This window comes from Denticeps clupeoides, chromosome 3, assembly GCF_900700375.1.
Source record: "Denticeps clupeoides chromosome 3, fDenClu1.1, whole genome shotgun sequence".
In the NCBI taxonomy this organism is placed as follows: domain Eukaryota; kingdom Metazoa; phylum Chordata; class Actinopteri; order Clupeiformes; family Denticipitidae; genus Denticeps; species Denticeps clupeoides.
Genome location: NC_041709.1, coordinates 28,301,347 through 28,315,123, shown reverse-complemented (window position 1 = coordinate 28,315,123; position 13,777 = coordinate 28,301,347). Strand labels below are relative to the sequence as shown.

At 43.2% G+C, this 13,777-nt stretch overlaps 1 protein-coding gene across 1 annotated transcript; it reads right to left on the bottom strand.

Annotated features, from left to right (window-relative positions):
• Positions 1-3,899: 3,899 nt before the first annotated feature.
• On the bottom strand, positions 3,900-12,280 carry pdgfba (platelet-derived growth factor beta polypeptide a). Its single transcript, XM_028973601.1, has 7 exons — positions 11,900-12,280; positions 9,958-10,054; positions 8,434-8,496; positions 8,110-8,309; positions 6,518-7,394; positions 5,945-6,062; positions 3,900-5,843 (listed from the first exon to the last, which is right to left on the bottom strand). Exons 1-7 carry the CDS (start codon positions 11,972-11,974, stop codon positions 5,831-5,833), a joined length of 1,443 nt encoding a protein of 480 aa, XP_028829434.1. The 5' UTR covers positions 11,975-12,280; the 3' UTR covers positions 3,900-5,830.
• Between the last annotated feature and the right edge of the window lie 1,497 nt (positions 12,281-13,777).

The window sequence follows — 13,777 nt, the reverse complement described above, 5'->3', positions numbered from 1 at the left end:
AGTGGCATCTGCAGTGAAAAAGTCTGACACTTTCCACTTCTCCAAATACCATGAGGAAACAGATGAATCAGTTCCTTCTTTCAATTCTGTAAGTTAAGCTTAGGATGAACATCTCCACCAGCTCAGTGTTACAAGCTTAATGAGAATCGTTCTAATGAGGGCATAACATGACAGTTCTGTTGAACAGGGTTGAGCAAACAAGATTTGAGGACTCTGGAGAAGAGATAAGATAAGATGAAGTGGAACAATGCACTATGATTCAATGCGAACAGTAGAAATGATCTTATCTGGGCCATTTCCATCCACTGGTCAGCATCTCACCCATAAAGACCTGTGACCTGGGGACTGGCACTTAAGGATGCAGTTAAAAGTAACCTTGGACAAATCCTGTGTGCATCTGACAACACATTTACATTACATTTACAGCATTTATCAGACGCCCTTATCCAGAGCGACTTACAATCAGTATTACAGGGACAGTCTCCCTGGAGCAATTTAGGGTTAAGTGTCTTGCTCAGGGACACAATGGTAGTAAGTGGGATTCGAACCCGGGTCTTCTGGTTCATAGGCGAGTGTGTTACCCACTAGGCTACTACCATTGTGTTAGAGAAAAACGTCCAGATCATTCAGGTGTGTTTCCAGTTTGGGTGTGGGAAGAATACCCAAGTTTTGGTTTGTTCCCGGCCTGAGATCCACAAAGCAGAAGAGACAGACAGATAATATTGACACAAAAAAGACAGAACAGAGAGTGAAGCAGCACACAAGAACATTTATGAAACAAAAGAACAAAAAATGCTGTTTGCATAAATCTCTCAAATAGGGATGAAAAATTAAATATTTTAAGTTTAGCTTCACTTCCATTGCAGTGTTCCAAAACCTCTCAATTTACCAATTTAATAATTCATAACCCTTTCATTTGAAACATCTTCTGCAGGAGTCGGCAACCCTTAACACTCAAAGATTCATTTGTACCTGGTTTTTCCCACATTAGTTGAAAATCATTAAGCAACTGTATTTTAAGTTTGAGAACATATTTACACCACATATTGGCCTGCATATTTACAAACCTGTTTGGAATACTTGTCTTTGACACCTCTAAAAGTGAAGTGATTGTCATTGTGAAACAAATGCACAAAAACAAAGTGTGTCCTCTGCTTTTAACCCATCCCCCTCGGTGAGTAGTGAACAGCCATGAAAGGCACCCAGGGAGCAGTGTGTGGCACCTTGGCAGTTCGGTATTCAAACCAGGAACCTTTTGATTACGAGTTCATTTCCTTACCCGCTAGGCCACCGCTGCCCCCCGTTTGAGTGTAGGAATGAAATAGCTGCATTCGGCTCCAGAGCCGCAGGTTACCCCAACCCCTGGTCTACATGAATGCTTTCCTAGTGCCTTGAGAGACTGTGGTACCATTTGAGCAGTGCTGGAGGATCAGAGAGATCGAGGTGCAGAGCAAGGATTCATGATGTTTATGTGTAAGAGGTTGAGTAGTGCTTAGAGGCAAACTAGCCAGAAGGATATGTGCTCAGCAAGATATTTAGTGCAGAGGTAGATACAGAGAGGACCAAGTACCGAGAACTGAGGGACACCAGTAGAGAGCTTGTGAGGAACAGATGTGGTCCCCATCCATGTCACCTGATGAAATTTATCTTTTATAAAGGAAACTATTCACTACCATGCCGAGCCAGTTTATTTCAGCAAGTATGTTAGGAATGTGTCTTGGCATAATGAGCATAATTCAAGCTAAAGACAGAGATCACACATGCAAAAAAAAAAAATGCAAAGGATGGTAGTAGCCTAGTGGGAAACACACTCGCCAATGAACCAGAAGACCCGGGTTCGAATCCCACTTACTACCATTGTGTCCCTGAGCAAGACACTTAACCCTAAGTTGCTCCAGGGAGACTGTCCCTGTAACTACTGATTGTAAGTCGCTCTGGATAAGGGCGTCTGATAAATGCTGTAAATGTAAATGTCTATGTTGTAGTCCAGTTGTCTCATGTGCTCCCCTTTTTTCTGAAACCCCCTTTTACCCTGGATGTTCCAAGTGAATTTTTATTCAATTTGCTTAAGTTCTGCCCTAGAATACATTGTTTGGTGTTCTTCTGTTTAATGTGATCCAAAAAATATATTTTTGTGGTGAAATAAAATACTTAGACCTTGTATATTCTGTCATTATGTGACATTGAAGAGCATCATAGAAAATGAAGGTTTCATACATTTATTTTCAGACACCTTTCATTGGAAAAGTGCTGACAATTATCATACGCATGCAGTTTCCTCTGGGAACCACACTTCCTGACTAGCATATCAATAGTTCACTGATTTAATTTTCTATTACCACACAGCAGCATGGTGGAGTCCTCAACCAGTTTTTACAACAAGCGAGAGGGAGAATGTTACTGGGTTAGGATGCATTTGCTGCATATTGGAGAGTGGCCTTTAAACTAGTCTACTTCTACCACACAAACATACACACACACAGACACACACATACAAACACACATACACACATCCTGGTACTAGACACACCTATTGTTACATTGTTAACCAGAGACAGACATGCCTACACACTGCTGTCACAGACATGCTGACACAGCAACAAACATACCAATGTTTATAACTTGTCCATACACACACAGACGGTGGCCGTGTGAACTGCTGACAGCTTTAAGAAAGCGACTCCTCGGTGTGGTGCTAAAGTCTGAGATGGCATCCGTGTTTAGATTTGACACCTGACTGAGAGTCTGGATGCTGATTGCGATTGAGGACCATCAACCTCAGATTAATTTTATTTCACCTGTGTGTGTTTTTGTGTGTATGTGTGGGGGCTGAGTAAAACATATATATATTGAGGGAGAGGGAGCGGGATAGAGACAGAGCGTGTGAGAGAAAGATATTTTGGCTACAGAAGTACAGAAAATATGGTTTAGGATTTGTTGCACTGATTTTCTTAAACATTTGAAATGCCCATGTTCCACACTTATGATACATGGTACTCACACAAATAGTGTGTGTGTGTGTGTGTGTGTGTGTGTGTGTGTGTGTGTGTGTGTGTGTGTGTGTGTGTGTGTGTGTGTGTGTGCAGGTGTTTGTCCAAGGTTGTTCTCACCTGACTGCAGGGTCGTTGGAAATTTGAACACATACCTTTCACTGGACTGCCATCCAGGTTTTTCATGCAGGAGCGGTTGAACTCTAGTTGAACTCCGCCCCTGAGCCAGCTGAATAGAGGTGTGAGGGAGTTCACTAAGAGTGCAACAAGGGTGGCCCAGAGGTTGCCTTTCTGTGTGTGTGTTTTAACTGTATACTGATGTCAACATCTGCCAAAACCCAAATGGTTAGCATTGAAATAGTAAAGGGTAACCTTTCTGAGATCAGAAAATAACTTTACATCTTAGGAGGGTGTGGATCAGAAATTTCATAGTGATACATGACCTGTTTAAGGTGCACTTGAAGTTCAGGGGTCACTTGTGCACCTTTTCCACTACATGTTACCAGCTGAACTAAAAAGGAGTTTCAAAAAATACATCATAGATACTTGGCTGGCGGTCTCAATTGCTATTATCTTTATGTTCATGCAAATAGCCAAAAATGTGCATGAATGTGTTAAACTTACAGCATAATGCCCTTATACTGTTCCATACCCTTTGGCAATTTGTTAAAACATGCACGTTTCATCAGCCATTGAGGCACAAGCACCCAGTATGACTATCAGTATGAATCCAAGTGAAAGTCATTGTGATATGTCCTCTAAATTTCTCCATCACCTTAGTGAACAGTAGGCAACCATGAAAGGTCCCCGGGGAGCAGTGTGTGGGGACAGTACCTTGCTCAAGGGGACCTCAGTGGAACCTTGGAATCTGAACCCGCAAAAACTCCTACACTAATAAAGCCAGCATGGTTTTAATGAATAAGCAAGTGTAGACCAAATTTATTTGAAGATTAACATTTGTTTGTTTGAAACAGAGAACTTAGTTCAGACATTTTACAGTTATACAATTAAAGTTTAAAAATTATAGATCATAAAGGGAGCTTTACTGTAGTGACCTGTGAATAAAGAAACATTTTATCAGAAAAAGAAACAGCAATCCGCATGCTCTCTCTCTCATTATGCTATACAGTCACTCACCATTCTTAAACAAAGATCTCAAATGACTGTAGATTAGCAGCTGAATGATCTTTTGGTTGTATTGCTGCCTTTCTTGTCCTCTCAGGTGGACTGTCAGAATTGATTTTAGAGTAACTTATTATAGTCTGTTGAGGAGACAGGACAGTCTAGACTGGTTAGAATACTGACTTTAGTAAATGTCTCTGCACTGCAATGAAAAATCTTGTACTTTCTAACCCAGTCTAACATGGCATAATAACATCACTCACAATAAACCTCTAAGGTGAGCTGGGTCAAGTCAAGTCAGATATGTGAGATATGACTAATACTACTCTTCAGGAAGACCACTGAACACTTGACAGTGATTCTGAACCTGGCAACTACATCAGATGTGGAAATGTGAGGCATCCTCCTCACTCCTCTAAAGCATGTGGGGAGGTAAACGAAGTGTCCAACTCTTACTAGGGTGTGAGGATGTTTTTCTTCTCTTCTCTCAGAGGACGAATTTACTCTTCAGGCCTTGGCGCCTGGACACCTGAAGAAATAATTCATTGAAAGACTTTCATTGCCTCACTGACTGTCCTTCACTTGTCTTGTTCCCTCCTACCCTTCCATCTCCTCTGTTTTTCCTCACATTTCTGTTAAAACTTCACCTCCTACACGTCTGTCCCCTCCTTCCACTGTTTCTTGCTTTCACCTTTTTTTTTTTTTTTTTTGACTTGGTCATCTGTTTTTGCACTTACAGGGCCTCTGTCCTCTGTGATGTCATGTCCGTTTCAGACCTGACTGTGTGCTACCATGGAAACAGCCCCTGACCACCGCACTACAGTATAGGGTCACAGTCACATTGGCAGAAAATAGAGGCAGAGATTAATGTTGCAATGTGATCCCTCGCTTACACACACACGTCTTGTCTTATTTTAACTCTGGCATTAAAAAAAAAAAGAGACAAAAGCACACCAGTTATATACTCCAGCCATTTATATTATATATTAAAATAACAGCAATTAGCAGTCATGAAATCAAATAATAATTCAAACAAAAATAAGATTTGAGCACAGCTGGGTCGAGCATCTGTCAATTTAAATAAGTTAAGAAATAACCAGCAAATAAAAACATTTATAACATTTACAGGAAGGATAGGGTACATTTTATACATGGATCCCAACATCATCTTCCACTTTATTGTCTAATCTGTTTCTGTGTCAGAGACAACACAGTGTGGCGATTTCAGTGTTCATCAGACTAACCATAGTTTCATGATGAATGACAATGATATCTGAATTTAAGGTAAGCCCAGACTGCAATGGAATCCAGAGTAAAGACCTCCAGTGTTTAACAATGTGTTGTGTTTTGCATGCTGAGGTGTGATGTGAGCTGTTCGGACAAAGTTCCAGTTCCTGTTCATCTTCCAGCTTTCACCATTACTTCCAGTTTGAGCTGTTCAAACCAGTGTATTCTAAAACATGTGGTCCAGCTCCAGTCTTGTGCAGCTGCTGGACATGTTGGCTGAGGGAGGATTTGCAGGAAGTTCCTTTTCAGGACCAGCAAAGAAGTTCACTCCACTGCATTGCCTCATGGGATATCATGCTTTTATAGGTTCATCTGAATAAATTAAAAAAAAAAAAAAAAAAAAAAAAAAGACAGTTCCAGGGTCAGGAGGCCTCTTCATTATTGTGCAAATTCCCTTATGACCAATATTCTTCATTCTGACGTTTCATCATCTAGGACACCACCCTGATGGGGAGATATAAGACAGGAAATAGATTTTGAATCTATGAACGCAGATTCAGAAGAGGCTTCATGGCCCTCTGTTCTCACGTTTGTGCATCTCTTACCTGATCATGGCTCTCATGGCCGCCTTGCTTATCCGCCGGCGATGCTTACGTCTTCTCCTCCAGGGAGATGGAGTGTGAAGGGCTGGGGGCAGAGCTGAACTGGAGATGGTGTCTGTCACTGAGGGATACAGATTGGCAAAGGAGGACATGTCAGATGGGGTTAAATGCATGGAATGGAATGTGCAGAGTTCTCAGCGTTGACGTATTTGGCGCTGCCAGGAAGAATCGCAGGAAGCAGCAATAATGACATTAACGGCTGTGCTCGGAATTCAGATAAAGAATGCAAGTCAGAGAGGCTGGAGTCAGTGGAAAATTTGCCGGAAAGGAATCACCCGACATACACCTGGTTACTTTAAATCACGACTGTCTGCTGAACAGATTTCCACCACGTGTAATCAATTTGCTAGAAGTTACATTTCTGACTGTAAAGTGGGAATTAAGTACCAATCATTTATCTGCTCAGCCTCTTCTTGCGGTTCACCTCCAAATGAACATCACATAAGTATATGATACAATCATGTGTGAAGTGACAAGGCGACATAAACAAGCCGTATGAGAATAATTTCTGTTTACCTGCTGATGGTGGACTCGGCTGAGCCTTGGATGGATGAGGTTGGTGGAGCTGAAGATATCTGTTCTCCTCCTCCATAGGTCCTTGCCACTGTTCAGTCTTCTCTTCCACTTTCTCCACACCTGTTGGACTGCTAAAGACTTTGGACCGACTGCTCCATTCTGATTGGCCATATTGTGAACTGCTCCCCTCAGATTGGATGTCCACATGACTGGCCATGTCTGACTGGCTCCAGTGGTAACTGGACACTGCTGGTTGGTTGTAGCCTGCTTGGTGGACGTTGCTGCCAGACGCCGTGGTTGGTCGGTGCAGGCCATACCCTTGGTGCTGTAGTTTTTGCTGTTTCCCATTGTCATCTCCACTGTTGTGTTGGAGCCAAGGCTCCCTCCCCTCCTCCTGGTGCATTCTGTTGCTCAGCGGCCGCCCGGTGGGTGCCGCATCCCAGACAGCTGCAGGTTGCATGAGTGTAAGTCCATGCCGGGGCTGTGTGTGGTAATCGCCATGAGTTAGGGTGTGTCTCGGCAGTGGACGATAGTCTGTGTTGGTGAACGTATGCCAGGGTTCTGCTGCCGTGCGAGAAAGGGTGTACTTTGACTGCCACGGCCTCTCTGGAGCCTCACTGTCCTCCAGTATGAGGCGCTGATTCTGCTTGAGCACGTCGTGTCGGTGCAGCTCCTCTTTAGACTGAAGGTGGGGTGAAGGGGCTTTGGGAAGCACCCGCTGTGGGGGAGATGGAGTCGACTGGGGCTTCCTGGGAGTACTGGAACGTGCAGCATGGGCAGACGCGATGGTCTGACAGCTGCACTTTACATGGTCCTCCACAGGCACAATTATCTTCTCGAAATGCGGCCGCATGTTGACGTAGGTGATCTTTGTCATCTGCAAAGAGAAATGAGGAAAAGCCAAAATTTTTAACCCTGAAAGAATTCAGAAGATCCCCTTAATTTTTACTCTCTACCTCAACATCATACTGTAAAGAGTATGCTGGATGCAGTTGCTAGTGAACATTTCTTCAAAACAGGAAAAAAAGGTGAGCTGGTCGCATTACACAAGGCAGGTCTGACATAAAATACATTTCTAAATTATGCTACAGTGAAGCACAGGACAAGAGAACTAAAGTCAAAATAAAGGATAAAGTGTTAACAACACAAGGGTGAAACCAACACGACAGAAGAACACAAGGACCAGTGCAGGTGGCAGTTTCTAGTGTCAGGACATGAGTATATTTCAAACCCTGCTTATGGTCACTCAGTCAATGTGAATGGAAATGAGTGTCATTCAAGCACCGGACCCATTTACAGCTTACAGTAATCATGCCTGCAAATGTCTGTACAGATACAATTAGGGAAATCATAGAGAGGCAGATAAAAATCAGTGCAAATGATGAGAGAGGTGTAGAATTGAATACATATTGTTTTTGCTTTTTATGGTTGGACATCTCACTAACAAGTAAAGAATTATTATGATAATAATATGGACATAATAATACTATAAATAATTATTGTATTAAATTGTTTTATACAAGTCACTTTTTTGAACAACCTCTAATATGGTATTTTGATGGTATTTATGTTTTGGTGTGTTATCGCCATACCTGCAGCTGCCGCATCTCCTTGACAACTGCCACGCACTGTGATGCTCGGCTGTTGCAGCAGCCTGAGCAGCGCTCTACCTCCACACAAGGTGGCCACAGGATAAAGTGGGCGTTGGTGCGGTCGTGCATGGACCGTGTCACCTCTAGCACCTCTGTCCGAACTTTACACACGGCCTGCTGTGCCGGCTCCGCAAGAGCGACTGAGAAAGAGGAAGCGGAGGTTGAAATAATATCACTGCAATGTTTATTAAATGTTAGACATATGAAGACACTGAAACAATGTTGCAGTTTCAATGTTTTTTTTTTAAAGGCTAAAGCACTCACTGGGGCTTCTGGGAAGTCGATGATGGTCTTTCCTGGAGTGAATCTTATCATCTGGCTCTTCCTCTGGTGAAAAAGAAAAAAAGAGTGAATCAGGTCTTCCTTAAGGGTCTCTGGCTGAGACATGAAGCCGGAGCTCTTTGTAATTTGGAGTCGGATTGTTCCAGGCAAACATTGTTTCAAAGCACAAAGGAAATTGTGTTATTGTAACAATCAGTGCTGCTCTTTTGCACAACAATGTGCCGAAACGGACACACAATTTGTGTCTGAGGATGGAAACGTATGTGGTTTTGGGGTTTAGAAAAGCTGTGTAGCCATTTTGTTTGATTTTTCCATAATTTACCATTTATAACCCATGACATAGATGCTTTTTCAGTACAGACACCATAGTTTTTGTGTGTGTATGTGTGTGTTGGTTTTGTATTTGTACTGTATGTATATTAAGGTCTCAAAGTGGAGCCAAACTATGTTAGGGTCAACAATGCAGAGATAAATATGGATTCATTCCCTATTGTTGTGTAGGAGAGGGGTGGGAAGCAACATGCACATAAACACACACGCACATGCGCAGACACACACACGCACACAGGATTCCGGTCGAGTAGAACAATGCCATGGCCTTGTGTGAGCTGGGTTCTTTGTAAACGCAGTGCAGGGCTGAGCTCAAGGCCATCCCTATTGTGCCCTGTTTTCTCCTGCTGCCTGTCTGTGTAAATAAGACCAAAAGCACCACCCACCATATGCTCCAAATTCCACTCCCTTCCTGACTAACTTCTCAGCACTGTTGAGGTTGGATGTTGGAGGTGACTGGGCTGATCCACATTGTGCACCATGTAGTAGAGGCATTTGTGTGTGTGTGTGTGTGTGTGTGTGTTTGGGGGGAAATTTAAGAGGGTAAGGACCCAATTTTCGTGACTGAGTGCATGGCAAGTGTTCATGATAGCATTTATAAATACTAGGTGTATTTCTTGGTGTATTGTTTCTTCTGACTTCCACAAGATTTAGTGGTGATTTAAAAGGGTACGACAGCTTTCACACTGTGGTTCCTCATTCTGTACCATTTAAACCCCCTCTGTGCCAGGGTGTAGCACAGAATCCATTTCCTCCCTTTTCTCCTTCATTTACCCTTTTTTTCTAAGCTCTTATTAACCCCTATACATAGGGTATGTCAGTGAACAACAGAAACGTGAACATAACCATTACTGACACCAACATGCAGACTATCAGTACTTTAATTCAAGCTTTCTGATGGTGAACTGGTGAATACGCCCCGTGCACTACCTCTTATATAGCCGTGATGCAATGGTGTTGACGCTGAAGTGTGTACTCTCTAGTGCACTGAGTTTTATGTTGGTGGAAAGGGCAGCACTGAGTGGCGATTTACAGAGAACAGAGGGACCTTTAAAAACAGCTCCAGTGTGTGTGTGTAAAGGGTGTGAAAGGCAATCTCAATATGCAGGAGGCTAGTGCAAAGCTGCTGGTGTGGTGTGTGTGTGTGTGAGAGTTGAAGAGGCTGATTGAATTTACCTACGGAATCAGTGCCCAGGAGCATCTGCAGATCTCCTATAGAGGAAACAGGGGCGTCTATCACCAGATCCAGCAGGGACGGAGGGAGTGGGTCACTCTGAAAGAAAAATATCACACACACAGATGGGTTAATGGTGAGGCAGCATATATTTGCATGGCACGTATGAAAAAAACCTAACATAATCATCTTGAAAGAGTATGAGCATCCTTAATGATACATAATACATTTTATTTACAACACCAGCACATATTTATTCAATGTTTCCATATCATTAACAAGGTGTTTGTGTATGTGTGTGTGTGTGTGTGTGTGTGTGTGTGTGTGTGTGTGTGCATGCGTGCGTGTGCCACATGAGAGGCAGATTCATCCTCTAATTCCTTTTCCACTTGGTAATAAATAATATAAACGCACACACAGACACATTAAGACTATTGGAGTGTTTGTGTCTGGTGCCGAGATCCTGCTGTCCTCTCCTCTCCGTTTACGCAGGACTTCCTGTTGACCTGCTTTTGAGCTCTTCATTGTTTTCATGCATCATACTGGACTGCCACTAACCCTACCTGTACAAAAGAAACTAATATCTTTAAAAATGGTCAGACTCTTCTTTCACCGATAAAATGTTGTAGTATTCCTGCTTTTCACCCTGAAGTCCGTGTTCTCAGTCTCCCAGAGCAGCTTCAGGAATATCGTAAAAGTGTTTTTGTGAGAGACACATTAGAGACACATTTTTCCTAATGTAGCCCAGTGGGATTATGGGTAGCTGGAGCTAGGGCAGAATACCAAACACTAACTGGAGAAGAAGGTGAGGGATAATGGCGTTTAATTATGGTTCTCCCTGTTTGATTGCTGACACACACACACAGACACACAGTGGCAAAAGACCAGAACTGTAGATCCAGACATAAAGAATCTGTGTGAATTGGCACAGGTACAAGCACGCGCACGCACGCACAAACACACACACACACCTACACCAGAACCCCAGGCAGAACACTGAAGATTAATGGACGATTAGATTAAATAAAAACTTTTTTTTTTTTTTAATTAACTTCTGTTGAAAGGTCAAGGGTCACAGTTCAAGGTGGTAGAGGGAGGATAGTTTTATTCATGTCTGTCAAATCATGCTCACACACGCACACACACACACTCATGTAAGACCCTTGGGGGCTATAAAGGTCATGGCTGAAGATGGGAGTAAAGCTGCTTTGGGTCCCCACATATCCACATCTCTTGAGCCGAAAGCGGATTATTTTCTTATTACGATTCAAATTTTTGTTGTTACATAAAAAGAGAGACGTGATGAATTTGGTCTGAAAATATGCAAACCAGGACAACCTCTCCATGTACAGTTTTCATGTACAGTTTTATGTATTAATAATGGCCATGGCAACAGCAATGCTGCTAATTCCGAAACCACCAACATGAATAAAGTGATCTGCTCAATGCTCTGGAATAAACTTGTTTTACACTGATACTACACAGTCCATTCTGGACCAGTCTTTCCATAATTTAACATTTTAGTGGTAAAACTAAACTCCCAAAGCGTTTACTTATATTGCTGGTGATAGCTAGGTTATGATAGCAGGGTCAGTGTTCGTCACTTTTGCAAAATTAATATACTAATAAAGTCATATTGATACTGCCAGTCTATCCATTGGCTCATAAATTCCTTTGCCGCCCTGAGATAGAACACTGACGCCCAAAATATTAGTGCGTGTCCATGGGTCTCATCTAACTGATGAGAATGGTGTAGCAGTTTTAATCTGGGAAAAATTAATTTCTGTTTGAATCCTGATACTAACCCGACTTGTACTTATTGGGTGTACTTCGGATCAGCATAGGCAGATGATCATGAAGGAATTGAAATGAATAATTCCTCGGCATCCCCACCTGACCCGCAGGTAAAAGGCAACGCCGGGCCGTGAGGTCAGCACGACTCACCTCAGAGCCGCTCAGGCGCACGCACACCGCGACCGTGGCGAGCAGCAGCGCGATCGAGCTCCTCTCGGCGACCATGCTCCTCCTCAGCACCGGACAGCGCGCGGGACATCCGCCGCGGCGCGGGACCTCGACGACACGCGCGGACGCGTCTGTCACCCAAAGGACGGGAACGCGCGAGCCATCCCGGTGAAGAACACGTCCGCTGGCGGCTATTTGAGGAACATCCTGGCGACAGGTGGAACAGTTCCACTTCTCCGCAAATTCAAACTACTTCTGCTTTCTCCGTAATATCCAGAATCGACCAGGCGGGGTGCCCGACGTCCCGGGTCCGAGTCCGCTGGAGGCTCCGCACAGGCTGCGTTAGAAGTTGGTGTCGGACCCCCCGCCCCTTTAATGCTGGCGCGCCATGGCCATATTAGGAACGGGGGGGGATCTTCTCTCAGCTGAAGCGTCTTAAAGGGCACGCGCAGAGTAGCGCCGCTGCGCGCACCTGGAGTGGGCGAATGACGTCACACAATCACATTACAGAATATTGATATTTGTCACATACACCTTCGTACATGGTACGACATAGAACAGGAAACTACAGAATCTTAATTATTATGCTACATAGTTGTATATACATTTTTTATTATAATGTATATAATACACAAAATTCTAAATGTAAACAGAGAATGCATGGTTTAGGTACAGATTATGCCATGAAGAAAGGAGGTAAAGATGTCTAATTTCCAGGAGTGAGTATAAAGTCAGTTGTATGTGAGTATTCACTGAGTTGGAATAGCTCAAAGTGAAAACAGTGTATCATGTAAGTGCAGTTATTCTTTAAATGCCTTACACTGGGAAAATTCTGCAGTAATAATTTGTGTCTGATACATGCACCCGGTAAAGTTAGTTCTGCAGCCCCCCTCCCCAGGTACCCCCTCATCCCCATCTGGAACATTTCCAAAGGCACAGCAGGAAATATCCAATCAGGAGCAGCAGCTGAAGAGGAAACCTGAAACCCACTTCTTTCACTTGAAGACTCTCATATGTTATTCACGCTGTAAATATGACTCTATCCTGCCCACTGACTCCTGTTTCCAAGAAGATGACATGGTCACACATGGAGGCATCCAGGGGTCCCCAGGACATGGTGGATCCCCTCCTGCACCTTCACAGGAAGTCACAGTTGGGGTTTAATGTCCCTTGGGGGCTATTTTTGGACCCGTTGACCTTTTATATCTGCATAGACAGAGTAATTGAGTGTTGTCATTGCCTGGGTGACATTAAAACTGAAGGATCACCTGGATGAGTTGAGCAGATGCAGCGCTGACCTGGGTTCCGGACATGAAAGTCCCTGTCATGATCTGTAATAACTGGTGTTTACCATTGTGTGTGTGTGTGTGTGTGTGTGTGTGAGAGAGAGAGAGAGAGAGAGAGAGAGCAAGAGTGAAAGACAGAGATGACAATACGATTGGTTCTTTTAGGAAATTATCTACTTCAGCAACTGAATGAATATAAAAGAAGGAGAGAGGTGATGGACCCTTAAGTGACATGTTTTACCTCATGTACAGAGTACAATATACAATAGCTACAGTAAAGCATGTGCAGCAGAAGTGAAATGATTTAACAGTAAGGTAAACAAGGAGGATAATAAATATGCTAATATAGTATTATTTCCTTATTGTTAAGTAAAGTGCCAGTTTTAGGTAAGCAAATTATTACATGAATCCTTCACCTCTCCCAGTCACCTTTGCACAGTTATTTTAAAGGCCACTTTACCCTACTTCTATATAAGATGTGGGGTGTGGTCATGTGGTCATGTGTGGGTGGGGTCATGTTCACTGATGTAACATTTAGCAGTTCAGAAGGCTTGAACTAAAGTGCTGATAATCT

Bases quoted from the DNA above. Each gene is read 5' to 3' on its own strand.
- pdgfba (XM_028973601.1), bottom strand. From the start codon at position 11,974: ATGGTCGCCGAGAGGAGCTCGATCGCGCTGCTGCTCGCCACGGTCGCG. The intron at 8,310-8,433 runs GTGAGTGCTTTA...CCTCTTTCTCAG, and splicing joins TCGACTTCCCAGAAGCCCCA to TCGCTCTTGCGGAGCCGGCA. The intron at 6,063-6,517 runs GTAAACAGAAAT...TGTATCCCTCAG, and splicing joins GCCGAGTCCACCATCAGCAG to TGACAGACACCATCTCCAGT.